Source organism: Podarcis pityusensis, assembly GCF_964106645.2.
Source record: "Podarcis pityusensis genome assembly, chromosome: 2".
Lineage (NCBI taxonomy): Eukaryota > Metazoa > Chordata > Lepidosauria > Squamata > Lacertidae > Podarcis > Podarcis pityusensis.
This window is the reverse complement of record NC_138029.1, coordinates 73,199,771-73,216,478: the sequence shown is the minus strand read 5'-3', so window position 1 is coordinate 73,216,478 and position 16,708 is coordinate 73,199,771. Positions and strand designations below refer to the sequence as shown.

The following is a 16,708-nucleotide window of genomic DNA, read 5'->3' as shown; positions in this document are numbered from 1 at the left end:
GGCTAAAGCTGTAGGCTAGAGCTTTCCTTGTCAAACCATTCTACTGATATGAAGGGCCATATCAGGGCTGTATGTAGGGGAGGGCTACAGTTCAGTGGGAGAACACCTATTTACATGTAGAAGGTTTGAGGTTTGATACCTGGCATCTCCAAGTAGAGCTGGAGGAAATTCCTGTTTGAAATCCTGGAGAGCTACAGCCAGTCATTGTAGGCAATGCTGAGTCAGATGGACCAATGGTCTGACTTTGTATAAGGCAACTTCCTATGTCCCTAAGGGATTCAGTCAGAGTACTGCTTGCAATAGGAAGCTGGAGTACCAGGCCACTAGTCCATCTACTCATCCCCATGCCTGCTAATTCAAATGGCATATTTACTGTGGGGTAACACTTTGTCCCAGTGTAGCAAGATGCACTGCAAAGGGTGGAGATCAGGAACAAGCAGCCCAAAATATTGGGGGCACCCGCCCCCAATTTCCAAAAAAATTAGGGGGCAGAGGAGGCCAAGCATGGAGCCAAGCATGGCGTGGCTTCAGTGGCCAGCTCCTTCTCCTCTGTTCACTTGCCATGGAGGGGAAGGAGGGCTGAAGCAGCCCCTCACCGGAGGAGCCACCAGCCGTTGAAGCTACACTACTGCTGTGTTTAGCTGTACTCCCCAGCTCCTCCCGACAGCCTGATGTTGCGTGTGCGATGATGGGACATTGCGCATGTGTGATGTGACACACACAGTGTTGCCTTCCAAATCACCTTCGCAAGATGGCACCTCTGGGAAGAGGAGTATCTCTTTAATAAGGCACTCCTTTTCTAATGGCAAAACCACTCTATTTAGGAGGTGGCACTGTTTTTGCCAACTATTCCTTAGAGCTGATCAGGAAGTCCTTCTAATCTCACTGGGCTCTATCTTAAAAAAAAAAGAGGTAATCTTCCTTCCCCATGCTTGTAGGAACTGTGAGAATATGTACAGAGAGTAATGGACCTAGGATGGGAGATTGAAGTGTCTACTGAATCATAAAGACTATTGTGGTTTATGTTGAACAGCTTTCGAAAATCACATTGAAAAACATGCAGGGAAGTAATTTATCTGTGCCTATATATGGAATGACCAAAATTATCTATCCTTTTTTTGTTGTTTCCATAGGAAGATACCTCAGACTGTGGAAGAGGGGCCTCCTTTAGACCTTCTTTGAGTATCTTGTTATCTCTGCAGTTCCTCCTCCTCTATTTGACTGCCAGTCGCCATCCGCTGCCCTTGGTGTCTTGCCTTTGAAACATCCATTTAGTCTAGCCCATTCATTTTTGCTTTGTGCACCATCTCCATTCCCTCCAGACTTGCCAGAAGAGGGCAGCTGCCTAGTCCCATCAACTCTGGTTACACCTTGGCACTCACTCATGAGGACCTTCTCTTTCGTCATTCAGAAGTCCAGAAGCTATTCTCATTGTTTTGTTTCTTGTTTCCTGTCATCCTCTCCTTGCCCTTCCAGTGTCTCTGCACAGCAGGTTGTGCAGGTTGAGCTCTGAGCAAGACTTTGGGAAGCACGAACCATTGTGACTTTCTCCACACAGTGAACATCCTTGAGCTTTGATTCATTGCTCCCCTTTCCACCCATTGAGCTGTGGCCAAATAACAAAGAACAGCGGCCTCGTAAGTTTTTTTTCCCCATTGAATCCATGGAATTCTGGGAAGACCTTTGCCAGTTTTCATCAGGATATGTCTTGACATTTTATTGTCTTAAAAGTATTTAATCAACAATGCTGACAAATTGCTATTCTGTTTGAAACAATTTACTTTCCCATCCCAATCATGCAAACAGCAGCAACGACAAAATTATTCAATAGAACAGGAAAAACAATGGTATATTCTTGCCAAATTGGTTCTGTAGTCTAGTTTAACTTTTCAGCCAATTTAAATGGCTTATTAAACTCAAAAGTAATCCTAGGATGTCACCACGGCATCTCCATCCCACCCAGCCCGCTCTGTGTTTTCGAAGGCCATCGCTGCTGAATCTTTCATTAGTTAGATCCCATCTCAAATCAATTTTTAAATTATTATTTTTAGCCTGAGGATTTTAATCTAGATCTTTTTACATCCAATTTCCAAGCATTTTATCTTGACAAATTATAGTATTTGTTGTCAGCAACAAAGACACAGAAGAGAAAAAAAAAATTGACTTGAATTTTATGGTCAGTATTATTTATTTAAACTAACTCACACCATACTGAGAGGACTTGGAGAGCAAGCAGGGGAGAAGGAAGTGTGTGAAGATCCTTAGGCATACTAGTAACCCATACATGGTTGGAGGTCACAGTGGCCCTCACTGTCTTAGCAAAATGAATAGCAAGACAGAGTATTTCTAGTTGGCAAGAAACAGCCAAAACCCAGCAGTCCCTGGCTTCATTTTTTTCCTTGTCGAGCCTGTTCCCTGCGTGGCCCATAAATGTTTAAGTCCATCAAGAAAACAAGATGATCTCTTCTGCTCCCCCAAATCACTGTGAAGACTTCATTTTGGGATTTTTGCAGCATTCTACCCTTGAGGTGGACAAAGGGTGGAGTTGGCCAAGATAAAGATGACCTTCTTCCCAGTTCACACTGTCCCTTTTCTTCTAAAGGAAATTGTCCACCATGATTGGCAGCAACAATTTGTGCCAAACCAAGATGGTGATAGCTAAAGGTTTTCTTCCTGGACTTTGTGCAGAAACCTGACTGCACCTTTAGAGTCCCCTCCATCCATCCAGTATTGGAATCACAGTGGTGGGCAATGGGCCACAACTAGAGCTCTAAAAGCAGATGTTTTGCAGACAGCTAATTGTCTCCAGTGTCCATGCAGAGAAAGGTGAAAGAACTCTGCATCGTAGTGAAGGTCATGATGACACCTGCCATTCACCTCAAGCCCACAGAACACTTCAGATGACTTTGCAGGTACATATTTCATGGCTGGGAGGATTATTACTGAAAGCAGCCACATATACTGTTGGAGGTTTGAAAACAGGAGTAAAACTTGAATTCATCACCCAGTCTCCGCAAAAGCTGCTTGCTGTTGAGGGCAGGTTATCCGATTTTGTGCCTGTTATTTCTGCACATACAGTGATAAACATACCTTGCCACTTAATGAAAACAGCAAGGCCTTTTCAGTCCCCAGAGAACTCAAAGATTTCTTTCTCTTCAGCCAAATATCCCCTCATGCATTGCCTCTGTACTCAGAGTAGCAAAGTGGGAAGGATCCTGTCTTGTTTCTGCTGTGTGTGATGTCAGAGCCACAATCACATATTGGGCAATATGAAGAGCAGCAGCACTATGCAACAGTGTAATGCAACTCCATCAGAAGGAAGCGGTTAAGCGCGCTGTCAATAACTCTGATGGCATTTCCTTGCAGCACAATGTGATGTGATAGGAGGATGAAATGTTGTGCACATCTTGGTGCACCTCATTTTGGCTTCGCATGCTCATTTCCTCAACCAAAATTTTCTTTCCAGTTACCGTATTTTTCGCTCTATAAGACGCACCAGACCACAAGATGCACCTAGTTTTTGGAGGAGGAAAACAAGAAAAAAAATATTCTGAATCTCAGAAGCCAGAACAGCAAGAGGGATCGCTGCGCAGTGAAAGCAGCAATCCCTCTTGCTGTTCTGGCTTCTGGGATAGCTGCGCAGCCTGCATTCACTCCATAAGACGCACACACATTTCCCCTTACTTTTTAGGAGGGAAAAAGTGAGTCTTATAGAGCAAAAAATATGGTAATCCAAATCCTGGCATACAACCTATTGTGAGTAATTACAATGTTGTGAATTCCATTTGCCTTGTTAGAAGGAACTCTGGAAAGCAAATAACAGTGGGACGGTTACTTGAACCTGTAAGTTTCTAGGCAAAGAAAGTTTGCTCAACAATGTGTGTGAATGGGAACTTTCTGTAACCCTGGTTTGGTGCTTCAGTACTAAGCCAAAATTTTAGGGAAAGTCTATTGGAAAGAATGTGGCATGCCAAACTCCTATGCTGGTTACATCACAATTTATTGTGCAGATTCTGGTGGCCCCACTGTTAAGGTGTTTCATTGCAAGGCAAATGGCAGGAACCCCTTTAAAAACCTGATTCGTCTTGGGAGGTTTTGATTCGCCCAAACAGTCCCAAAGAACATGCTGCAATGCACTACAGGTGTATCTTCAGAGAAAGCTGAAAATGGATTTTTGTGCTCCTGGTCTGGTCTGGTTTGAATGGGGGTAAAAAACAGGTCACTGCTGTCATATGCAAGGTAGTAGTACAATGTAAATACATGAAAGAGGTAACTTTGTTGTAGAAAAAAATCATTTGAGAGATCTGGAAGCAAACCTTTAGCACACACATTGAGGTGATTTGCTTTCTTTCTAGTGATCCTTATTCTTGAGATCATAAATAGTTTCTTAACCTTTCAAAAACCAGCTCTGTCCTAAATCCACTGTCTACATCCCCGCTCCCCCGTCCTGCACCAAATGCCCTGTGTTCCAAATCACCAATACTGTCTGAAAGAACCTTTTCCTCCAGGTCTCCCACTGTTCTTTCCCAAGCTGACTTATATACACAATGATACCACTGGTGCTAAGGTTAATAGTTTTGCTTCATTGGCCTTGTGTAGATTTCTAGAGAAGCAAACTGGGAAGTTACAAATAGCTCCAACTCTACCAGACACACAGTAGAGAGAGACAGAACCATTACTCCTTGAGTAGACTTCCAGTAATAATCAAGTGTACTAGTTGTGGGTACAGTCCCAGTATCTTGCTAGTCTCTTCTGAGCAGAGACTGCCAAATTGTGCCAAATTGTGTGATTGTTTTTTGTGATGTGAGCAACTGTCTATGGTGTGCTTGGCTGAAATCCCCCAGGTTCATTCCCACTTTGGTCTGACTAAAAGCATAGTCTTCCCCGACGCCACTTTGTCTGTGACTCTGTTTGGCTAGTGCTCTGGAGCCACCATATGTTCATAGGGTGTACTTCATTAGTAGGAGAGATTCAGGGATGGAGAAAGCTGGAGCACAGATTGGGATATGGCAGTGCCTGTCAGCTGAATGAGAGATGGTTTCATAAAAAGGGCCTTGCCCCACTTTGGAGCACTTTAGACCACAGACAGTATGGCTACCACTTCTCGGTTGGCTGCTATCTCACAGTCACTCAATACCTGGTTTACTATCCACTGGGATCAAATCAAGGTCTTTGTGTTGGTGTTTGAACTGTGACTGATCCCCTTAGAGAGGTGGTTTTCAAACTTGTACACGGCTAACAGAGCCTCATTACAAATTTTCCAGGCGTATTCCACCGTTCATTTATATCGGCAGCAGTGCTGGGAAGGTTAGCATTATGCCCAGAACAGCCAATAATGAAAATAAAGAAATAATAATAGCAACAGCTCAGTGTTTTGCATCCATAATTTGTACAGCTATAGCTTAAAATCACCATCATTCCTCCCCTGGTGTGAACCTGTTTCTGGCCACTTTGCTGCAAAAAAGGCATACATACCACTGATTGGACCACAAATTCAATTCTCAGGCCTGCCCCTCCCCCAGAAAGATATGTATCTTTCTGCAGTTAAACCCCCCCTTTTAAATTTAATGTAGGAACTGTGTTTTAAAGGTTGAAATGTTGACAGGATTTTGGAGCATCAGTGGTTCCAGCCAACCAGGGCTATGCACAGCTAGCTTCTGCTCCAACCATGTAGAGATAGTTTCCCTGAGCTCAACCCAGGTAAGAAAACAATATACCTGAACAAAGTACAGTAAGCAGGCAAGGGCAGATTTAGGGCAGTGTGAGCAGTGCGGCCGCACTGGACACACATCTCAGAAAGGTGCCTTCTCAAAGCCCAGTAAGCACTTGCCCAGCTTCAGGAAAGGCTCTGACAGGGTTCCAAGAGTCCTCCTGCCTCCTTCCCAAAGCCAGGCAAGTGCTTACCATGCTTTGGGAAGGAGGTAGGAGGATTCCAGGACCCTGTCAAAGCCTCGCGCCTCCAGCCTTGCATAGGGACAGGGTGGCTTATTACCAAGGTCCCTCCCTGAAGCAGGCTTACACAGGTGGTTCAGCACTCAAATCCTATACATCTGTATGCACCCTAAGGTTTTTGAAAAAGCTGCTCTACTTCTCACATGTGGTTACAAGTTGTGAGACAGAAAGATGTGTAGGTGCTGCTGGGAGGTGAGCAGGAACAGTTGTGCTGGGTCAGAGCAAAGGACTGTATAGTTGAGCATCCTGTTTCTCATTGGCCAATCATATGCCTTTGGGAAACCCCCAGGCACATCAATTCAGTAGCACTCTTCCACTGATGTCTCCCGGCGACCGGTATGCCGAGTCATCTTGCATCTAATACTGGAGGTAATACGGAAGAGTTTCTCGAGATCTATTCTAGCCATGAAGTGCTAGCAGTTGTTCAACATTGTCTCAATGTTGTAGTCTCCCAGTGACATAGTCTCCCAGTGACATGCAGTGGTTCTGATGATTGCTACCTAAACTTGTGGAACTCTTGCTTTCCTACTAGCTTAGATTTCAGTGAATCCTTGCTGGTGATGCTGGCATTTGTTCAGCTGAAACTGTGGTGCGTTAAGCCTCCAGTCTACCTTATGGAGATTAGCTTTGCCTGTTTCTGCATTTCCATGCAGCACATCTATCCTTGTTACAGCTTATAGACCTTCCCAGCACCTGGCTTTGGTCTCCCTGTCAGAGAGGAATGAAGACTGCTGAACAGAGAATGTTGGAGATGGAAAGGAAGATGTCCAGTAGCCCAACACCAGACAGAGCACAGATTGCAACACAGCACATTTTCCACTTGAAGTACTTAACCTCATCACACCTGGGTACCAGGGCATTCAGCCTCTTGACTGACTGGTCAGGAGATCAGTACCAGATGTGATGGAGATGCTGCACTGCTCCCACACCATTCATTTCTATTTGTGGAAGCCATGTTAGATGTCACTGGGTCAGAGCTAAGACAAAAGGGAACTGGGGTGGAAGACCCTCTTTCCTATCATGCAGTCCAACAGCACCCCTCCCTCACATTTTTCACAACGGTTATATGAATGAAACAAAGGCCTTGTTTCTCTAGGTTTCAAAGCCAAAGCAGGCAAGTATTTGGATGGTGAACTTTTCCTAAGATGAGAAAATGTTGCCCTATTTTCAATGCAAGTGGATGATTCCTTTTTATTTTTAAGGTTGTTGTTTGTGCATGAGTTGATGGCATCCCAATATGTGCAAGTCTGAAGATGGGTAGAAGTTGTGCTGGTTTATTCCCCTGCCGCAGTAGTGATATTTGCCATTTTAAGAATGAGATCTCCTGGTGTTATGTATAAATGAGTGTACAAGACTGATCTACGCAACAACCAGCTCTTTCCAAATAGCTTAGAAATATAAATCAGGGCTGGGAAACCCATTCCCAGCACAACTCAGATTATCTGTAGGGTGTCCTAGAGTCCCCCTAGGTCAGAACTATGCCCCACCAGTCAGAATCACCCATGGGTTGCCTGTAAGTCTGTCTCCATTTCAGCTTTGTCTGCTAACAGATGGGGATGGTACAAAGACAAATAGCTTGAGGGAAGCCAAGAGCATGATGGGGTTGCTTGCCTTTTATCTCCAACGTAGAAAAATGGATAACCTCGCAAATCATAGTAACCTATCTTATAATAGGAAAGGAATAGAAATAGCTTCCCAAGCTCTTAGAATGAAGCAATAGTTTATGGGAGCATAAAATTGGAGAGCCTAAAGGAATTTTACCATGAAGTACTATATCTGAAATCGGCATGGAAAGAGACAGAGAAACAGCAAGGAGATTGTGTGTGTTATTGTGAACTTGGGTTGACCATCAAGGTGATTTTCTGAATCCTGGAGAGGACCTTGAAGGAGACTGAAGCTGTACAAGATGAGAGTCTGTAGGGAGCAATAGACTTGCCCAGTACAGGAAAGTCTGTAGAATGGAGAAGCCTGTAAAAACTTTTGAGATTGCTGGTCATTCCCAATAAGGCATCCTCCTAGCAGATCTCAAAGGGCTGAGTGAAGGCTAGTTCAGGCTTCCCTATGTCCCAGTCTGTTCTCACATGTGACTAGCAGTACTGGTGAGACATAGAAATGATTCAACCCACCTCACATGCTTTGTCCATTTTAAAATCCATTTGAGCAAAACAATTTGTGGTAGGGTAGGTGGGTGGGAAAGGGAGGGGGGTCCATGAAAACCCTGAACATGGTCTTGGAAGTTTGACTCCAGAGCCAAGCGGGCAGGGAGGAGATTCACTAATAATGACAAGGTTGATTAAAGGTCATTTTGCTTGTAGCTTTTTCAGTGTGTGTTTGGTTATGTCTATGGGAACTGTGCTTTGACCAGATGGCTGGCTCTGTGTTACCAGGAGTGTGTGTAAATCTGTAGTCTAGTCGGGTGCTGCTCATTTGAGAAAAATGGAAAAAAACAAATATACATAATTATAAATATATATATATTATATTATATTTTAAGTTAAAAAACAAAAGGGAAAAAAGCAAAACATGAAGTAGCTGTCCTTATAGCTGCTGGGATCCAATTCCTAACATTCTTCATCTGAAAGTTTTGTTCCCCCTACTGATTAAAAAAGGGTTGTTTTTTTTAATTATTATTTGAATCTCTTTTTTGTTGTACAGAAGAGTTGGAAAATTTTAAAAAAGACTAAAATCTTTGTAAAATATTGTGTGCGTGATTCCTTGTAAAATATTTTCAAATTGTTTATTACAGAGGATCAGTTATTAAATAATGTTCATATTTTCACTTCAAATGTGGTGGCTCTTTTACTGGTTTACATTTACAACACATTAAGAATGGTTAGATAAGTAGGTACCTTTCTGGTCTCGTGTTCTGACGTATACTGTTCCGAGTTTCTCACGTTGCAAATCCTAATGAGGAAAATAGAAAAAATAGTAAGGATCAAGAGAGTTGAGCTGAAAGTTCTATCTCAAACTGTGACGTAGCTTCAGAACTGGGTGAGGGCGGTGAGAGACTTGATTCCTAACCATACTGCTCTTTCCAGCCCTCTGTAAGCCTCTACTTTTGATCTGGGATAGACCATTTCAGTATTCTTGCTGGTTAAATGAGGTATGGTAATTAATCGCCACAGGGGGTTATTCACCCTGCTAGGCACCAGCCAGTGGTACACAGAAGTGCCTTGCCGCTAGAAAGCAGCTCGTTTTATAGACGAGAAACTTACCCAAAGAGCTGGCGTTTAAGACACTTCCCACCTCCTCTCTAAGGAAGATCTTAGTGTGCCTTCTTAGTGAATGGATTCAGGATTATGGAAAAATGACCAATAATGGTGATGATGATAACAAGACAAAGAGAAGAACATAAGAGCCCCTTGGATGAGGCCAGTGACCCATCAAGTCCAACACTCATTCTCAAACTGACCAGCCAGATGCCTATGGGCAGCTTACATGCAAGACCAGAAACAGGAGGAAGGGTAAGCAGGTGTCTGTGTTCCTTGGCCCTGGCCTACTAACAGGCCCCTGACACTGGTCTAAGATTTAAAATATTAAAATGGTTGCCTAGAGCTTTCAAACAACTTGGAAATGCTTTTATTTGATGTACCTCCTAAAACACACACAAATTGCATTACTTTCTCAGAAGCTCTGCCATATGCTGGGAGGTAAATAGATAAAATCTACCCTGATTGTTTGTTAGCGGGTCCTCCTGGAGACACACAAAGCCTTGCCAAGCTTGGCGGGTCACATATACAGGCTGATCACTGGGGATCATACAAAGATATGACTTCAAAATATAAAGGGCCATAGCCAATGCTGCAGCTCCACTGGTACACTGGAGCTTCCATTCCAATTTTTTTTTTGGGGGGGGGAATACAATCGGGATCAGATTTTGGGGTGTGAATGTGGAGGAGAGGAAATGGAAGTCCAATTGCACCAGCACATCTACGCATGCAGAACATTAGATGCCATCCATAGTAGCAAAGCCACAGGTGGAGTCCAGAGAGAAAAGTCCTGCTAACACTTTCCAGAGGAAAACTGAATAAAGACAGTATAATTTGAGGAGAAATCAAGAGGTTTTGTCTTTCTTCAGGCCTTGCTTATAGCAGATGACATTTAGCTAACATACAGAGGAAAACTCCTTCAGAACTACACAGCCAATCAGGGCATGTACTATCTCAGTGAGCATCATGCCACTCTGCCTGGTTGCTAAGCAACACTACCCATTCCCATCTTGGTTAGGTGACTTCAACACTGACATAATTAAACCTTAAGTTAAAACTGAATGGTCCCTGCTGTTGCACTTCCAACAAGTATCATAAAATTGGACACTTTCAATAAACTGTTTCTTTAGAGGAGGTTAATTATTGCCACCAATCTCAAGAGAGGTTATTAGGTGAACGGTGTTGTGTAAGTATTATCAGCTTTGCAGATATGCACACACAAAGAAATATTTACTAGCCTGGTTGTCAAGTGCTGAGTCACATCTATATTAGTCATTTATTGTAACACACTGATGTCCTGAAAGGTGGGGGAAGCTATCTTTCAGCAGGAAGAGGAAAAAATCAGTACGTCTTTGCTCACCTGTGTTTGGCAATCTTTATCATGTTTCTGTTAAAAATTCACAAAGGAAACTGACTCAGCTGTTTTATTAAAAACACCTTTGTCCCCATGTAATAAATAAGGTGTCTACAATTGAGTGCAAGAAAAGGATAAATGAGAATTCCTGAAGTCTAGGACCTATATTTACTTAATGGCAGACAAATCCAAGGAACCAATCTAGCTCCTGCAGAAGCCAGTGGAAAGATTCTCATGCATTCATCCAGATACAGGGTAAGATCCAAATGAGAAGGGATGCAAATGCTTGAGGTTTCAAAAGGGATGAAGGGAGCCCTTCAACCTGACAGTTACCTCATCAATAATACAGTGGTACCTCGGGTTACATACGCTTCAGGTTACAGACTCCGCTAACCCAGAAATAGTGCTTCAGGTTAAGAACTTTGCTTCAGGATGAGAACAGAAATCGTGCTCCGGCAGCGTGGCAGCAGCAGGAGGCCCCATTAGCTAAAGTGGTGCTTCAGGTTAAGAACAGTTTCAGGTTAAGTACGGACCTCCGGAACGAATTAAGTACTTAACCCGAGGTACCACTGTACTCAGAAACAGACTGTAGATCTGGGGTCAAGATAAATTCTACCGGGTGCCTCCACTTCTGGGCCTTTAGCCAGTGTTAGAAACTCAGATATATAAACTATAGGCCTGGGCAACGTATCAATACAGCTTCAGCTAGTGGTATATCACTGGTAAAACCACTACCGCTCCCAAGTCCCTCTGCTACCAGCACCGCTTTCAACATCCGACTGCTGGTAGCAGAGGGACTTGGCAGCAACGGTAGTTTCACCTGTGATATTTTGCCAGGTGAAACTGCTATCACTTTGCCCCTCATACCTTAGAGAGGGGAGCAAGCCGTATCGCTGGGCTCATGCAGCTTAGTCCTCCCTCGGCTTCTTTAAACTGCTCCCCCACCCAGTTGAGCCATGGAAAGGAGCCCCAACGCTCCTCCCACTTGCCCACCAGCAAGGGGTGCACTGGGGCTGGCTCTGCTGGGGATTGGGAGCCCTTCTGCACCCCAGCTAAGCCATGCAAACAAGCTGCGTTGTCCCAGCCCATGAGGCGCTGGGGTGAAACCGCCTCAGCTCCTGCAGTTTAACCGGCACCTCAAGGGCTGAGGCTAATGTAGCTTGTTTTTTCAGCATTGCAGTATACTGCTAGATCACGATGTTTAGCTGGTGATACACCGCAATGTTGAAAAGCTGATATTGCCCAGCTAATCGCCAAATGGCACCTTAACCCTAGGTTATGGTTGCGACAATGGAATGTCTAGGCGCCTTTTTTCTGATGGAATTTACTATTATTGTTGTTCATTTCTATAATGCTTTATATTTTAAAGAATGAATCTCAAAGTGGTTTATTATACATTAAAAATCAAATAAAATCCTTCTCCTTTACCACTGCAGATAACTTAAACTCTTTCCATTAACTTTATAATTTTTTAACTAATAAAGAATGAAATTTAAATTGTTATCATGGAACGTAAATGGTTTAAATAATAGGAGGAAGAGGCAGAAAATAGAACGTATCTTAGAGAGGCAGAAGTGGGACCTTGCTTGTTTACAAGAAACCCACATCAATACTAAGCATAAAAGACTATTGGTAAAACCAAAGTTAGGGGAAGAATTCATCGCATCTGATGTAAGAAAAAAGAGGGGGGTTGTAATGTATGTTAAAAGCAAATATGAACCAGAATTGTTATATGAAGACAAAGAGGGGAGGATTGTAATAGTCAAAATATCACTAGAGGGGGAACCAATTGTAGTAGCGGGAATCTATGGATCAAATAAAAGAAAATCAGAATTCTATGTTAAAGATCATTATTAATGGAATATATAGATATGAGAATTATTGTGTTAGGGGATTTAAATCGAGTAATGGAACCAGAATTGGATAGATCGCAGAAGAAGAGGGTGGGAAATGAAGGGAAGTTGCCAAAAAGCTTTATGGAAATGGTAAAGATTTTTGATTTAGTGGATATATGGAGATATAAACATCCTGTCGAAAAGGAGTTCACATATTTCTCAGAACCAAAAAATTCGTATAGTCGAATTGACAGTATATGGATTACTAAGGATATGACAATTGAAGCAGAGAATGCCGAAATATTGCCAAAAACACTTACAGATCACAATCCAGTATCATTAACTCTTAAAGGAAAAGAGGAGAAAGGGGAAAAAAGGTGGAGAATGAATGTTTTCTTATTAAAAAATGAAAAAGTAATACAAGGAGCCAGAAAGTTGATGAAGGAATATTTTGAAAACAATTGGAGGAAAGGGACAGATGTTAAAACAGTGTGGGATGCTGGGAAGGCGGTTGTTAGGGGATATTTCATACAGCAAAACTCAATAGCATATAAGAATAAAGAAAAAAAGAAAAGGGAGCTTTTAGAAGAAATTAAAAGGAAGGAAAAATTGGCCTATGCAAGCCAAAATAAAGAGAGATTAAATAAAGAAATTAAATTACTGAGAGTAGAATATAATAAAATTATAGAACAGGAGGTAGAACAACAAATCAAATTTTGGAAATATAAAAATTTTGAATGGGCAAATAAGCCAGGCAAGATCCTTGCCTGGCAACTAAAGAAACAAAGAAATGAAAAATTAATAAATAAAATAAAAGTAGAAGAGAGGACAATAAGGGATATGACAGAAATTAAAAAAGAATTTGAAAAATATTACAAAAATTATATCAAAAAGATGAAGTGCCAATAGAAGAAGTAGAGGAATATATAAAGAAAAATAAATTAATAGAGATAGCAGAAGAAGACCATAAATTATTAAATGAACCAATATCAACCGTAGAAATTAAGGAATCAATTCAAAAATTAAAAATAGGGAAATCCCCAGGTATAGATGGCATACCAGCAGAATACTACAAAGAAATGTTAAATGAATTAATCGACCCACTAAAAGAAGTAATAGAGGAAGCAGTAGAGAAGGGGAATATTCCAGACTCTTGGACTCAAGGGTATATAACGCTCCTGCCAAAACAAGGTACGGATTTGGAATCTGTCTCAAATTATAGACCCATTTCATTGTTAAATTCCGATTATAAAATTTATGCAGGATTATTGGCTAACAGGTTGAAAAAAAATATAGGAAAAATAGTACATAAAAATCAGGCTGGATTTGTGGAAGGTAGACAAATAAAGGATAATATCAGAAATATAATAGACATAATGGAATATCTACAAGTAAGAAGAGACAAACAAGCAGCCCTGATTTCAATCGATGCGGAGAAGGCTTTCGACAAAATCTCATGGGAATTTATGAAAAAACTATTAAAAGAATTGTGTCTAGGTGAAAAATTCCAAAAAGGTATAAATGCAATATATAACCAACAGAAAGCAAAAATTATTATTAATGGAGAGTTTGGAGAAGAAATCAACATCTTTAAAGGTACAAGACAAGGATGCCCCCTATCCCCAATGTTATAATAATAGTATTAGAGGTTCTATTAAAGAAAATAAGGCAGGACAACCAAATAAGAGGAATAGCAGTTGGTGAAAAAAGATACAAGTTAAGAGCCTTTGCAGATGATGTTATGATCACAACAGAAAATCCCCTACAATGTACACCTAGAATATTGGAATGCATAAACGAATATGGCAGATTAGCAGGATTCAAATTAAACTATGGGAAAACCAAAATACTAGTGAAAAATATAGAAGAAAAAGATAAAGTGAAATTACAAGAAATTACAGGATTGGAAATTAAAAAGAAAATAAGGTATCTTGGAATAAATTTAACAACAAACACTATAGATTTAAGTAATGAGAACTATGGGAAAACATGGAATGAAATAAAAAATGACTTGCAAGTATGGGGGAAATTAAATCTTTCCTTACTAGGGAAAATATTGGTAATAAAGATGAACATATTACCAAGGATGATGTTTTTATTTTAAAGTATCCCAATACTAGGAGGAGATAAATGTTTTAATAACTGGAAAAGAGATTTGGCTAAATTTGTATGGTCAGGGAAAAAGCCAAGAATAAAACACAAAATAATGATAGATAAGAAGGAGAGAGGAGGATTTGGTCTCCCAGATATGGAGTTATATCACGATGCGGTGGGTCTGACCTGGCTAAAGGAATGGATCAAATTAGATGACTCGGATGTATTGGATTTAGAGGGAGTAGAGACGAGATTTGGGTGGCATGCCTATCTAATAGATGAAAAAGTGAGAGTACATAAAGGCTTCCTAGGGCATATAATCAGAAAATCTATATATAAAATATGGGAGAAATATAAAAGACTCCTAGAACCGAAAACTCCCTGGTGAGCATCACCAGCAGAAATTGTCGCAGTGAAAAAATTAAAGATGAAAGAAAATTGGGCTACCTATAAAACTGTATTAAAGGAAGAAAACGGAGATTTGGAATTAAAGGATTACACAGAAATTAAAGCTCATATTAGTGATTGGTTCCAATATATTCAAATTAAGTATAGATTAGCGAAAGACAAAAAGTTAGGATTTGAAAAAGAAATATCAAAATTCGATAAATACTTAATACAAGAAAAATCAAAAAATATATCTAAATTATATAATCTGATTTTAGAGTGGGAAACAAAGGATGAATTGGTTAAAGCATCAATGATTAAATGGGCGCAAGATATTGGGGAAAATATTATGTTTGAACAATGGGAAAAATTGTGGAAAGATGATATGAAATTCACTATGTGTTATATACTTAAAGAAAATTACCTTAAAATGCAACATAGATGGTATTTAACACCTGAAAGAATAGCAAAAATGAATAAAAATTGTAGTGATGTCTGCTGGCGATGCAACACGAGAAAAGGTGCTATGATACATATATGGTGGAATTGTTTAAACATCAAACAATTTTGGGAAATAATATATAATGAAATGAAAAAAATGTTTAGATACTCATTTAGGAAAACACCAGAAGGTTTTCTATTGGGAAGAGTACCAGGAAGCCTAAAGGAAGAAGATAAGACCTTATATTTATACGCAACAGTAGCAGCAAGGCTATTGATTGCAAAAAACTGGAAAAGTAGTATAATACCGACAAAAACAGAGTAGCTTGCCAAATTATTGGAGTATTACAATATATCCAAAACAATGGAAGAAATTGGAAGGATTTCAAAAGAAAAGATAGATAGGGACTGGAAGGTGTTTAAAAGATACTTGCAAAATCATATCGAAAAATCAGAACTCCTATTAGAATAAACAAGTTCCGTTTCAAATACTGAAATATCAAATAAGATGGATAACAATGTGTAATAGAAAAAGAAGTATGAAATTAGGCTAAAGGTGTGTGAAAGAAAGTAATAAAAGTGGAAAGAAATTGTAATTGAGTAGATTGGAAGTCAAACACAAAGGTGGGGTGAGGGGTGGTGGATGGTGATGGGGAAAGGAATTATTTGTGGGATTGAGTGTAAGTATGTTTGAACACTTTTAAGGATTGTATGAAATGTATGTTTGTATGCTTGTATATGTGTATTATTGATGAACTATTTTAACAATAAAAACTTATTTAAAAAAATCAAATAAAACAATCCAGAAAAAAACAAATTCAAGCTTCAAGGAAAGTATTTCAGATCCTTCTCTAAGTGACATTTTACTTTCCCCAATCACCAACTTGGCATCCAGAGATCTCCATGTGGTTGCAATTGGACCCTTGCCTGTCGCAAAATGCATCTGTCACCTGACTAGTTTGTAACACACCCTTTAGCTACCCACATTCTCTGTTTGCACAAAACAAATACATCATGAATACGTAGAGATCAACAATAAAAAGAGAAAGAAACTGCATGGGAATAAAATGAGACAGAAAGTGAATTGACATTGTCAAAGACAGGCCTAGTTAAGAGATCAGAACAAACCACCAAAGAATTCAGGTATAAGGAAGCCTGAGAATAACCTATGCACATTGACAGCTCTGTCAATTCACACTACATTGGGGCCTTCTTACATAAGTCAAAGCATGCCCCAATTACATTTCAGCCTTGTGTGGTGCTTAATAATAATAATAATGGCATGGTAACTTCTCTGCACATAATAGACAGGACAAACACAATGGAAATAATAGCTGTGCCGCTCTATACCTCCACTCCCTTTTTAAATATACACAGCTGTGTGCTTCAGAGGGTGTACACAGCTTCCAAAGTGAAAAAACAAACTAGATTAACAG

At 40.4% G+C, this 16,708-nt stretch overlaps 2 protein-coding genes across 26 annotated transcripts in view; one reads left to right on the top strand and one right to left on the bottom strand.

Annotated features, from left to right (window-relative positions):
* The window catches only part of CACNA2D2 (calcium voltage-gated channel auxiliary subunit alpha2delta 2), a 529,531-nt gene extending 520,793 nt beyond the window's left edge, over positions 1-8,738 (top strand). For all 4 annotated transcript variants that reach the window (XM_080996409.1, XM_080996408.1, XM_080996407.1 and 1 more), the window contains one exon: positions 1,134-8,738. In XM_080996409.1, coding sequence (XP_080852535.1) covers positions 1,134-1,262 — 129 coding nt within the window. In that variant the 3' untranslated portion in view covers positions 1,263-8,738. The remainder of the gene's footprint in view (positions 1-1,133) is intronic.
* The window catches only part of LOC308472026 (uncharacterized protein), a gene marked incomplete at its 5' end in the record, with an annotated part of 286,484 nt that overhangs the window by 68,159 nt on the left and 201,617 nt on the right, over positions 1-16,708 (bottom strand). For all 22 annotated transcript variants that reach the window (XR_013983240.1, XR_013983241.1, XR_013983242.1 and 19 more), the window contains one exon: positions 8,802-8,856. Coding sequence is in view for 8 of the 22 variants with exons in the window: in XM_080996493.1 (XP_080852619.1) it covers positions 8,802-8,856 (55 nt within the window). The remainder of the gene's footprint in view (positions 1-8,801; positions 8,857-16,708) is intronic.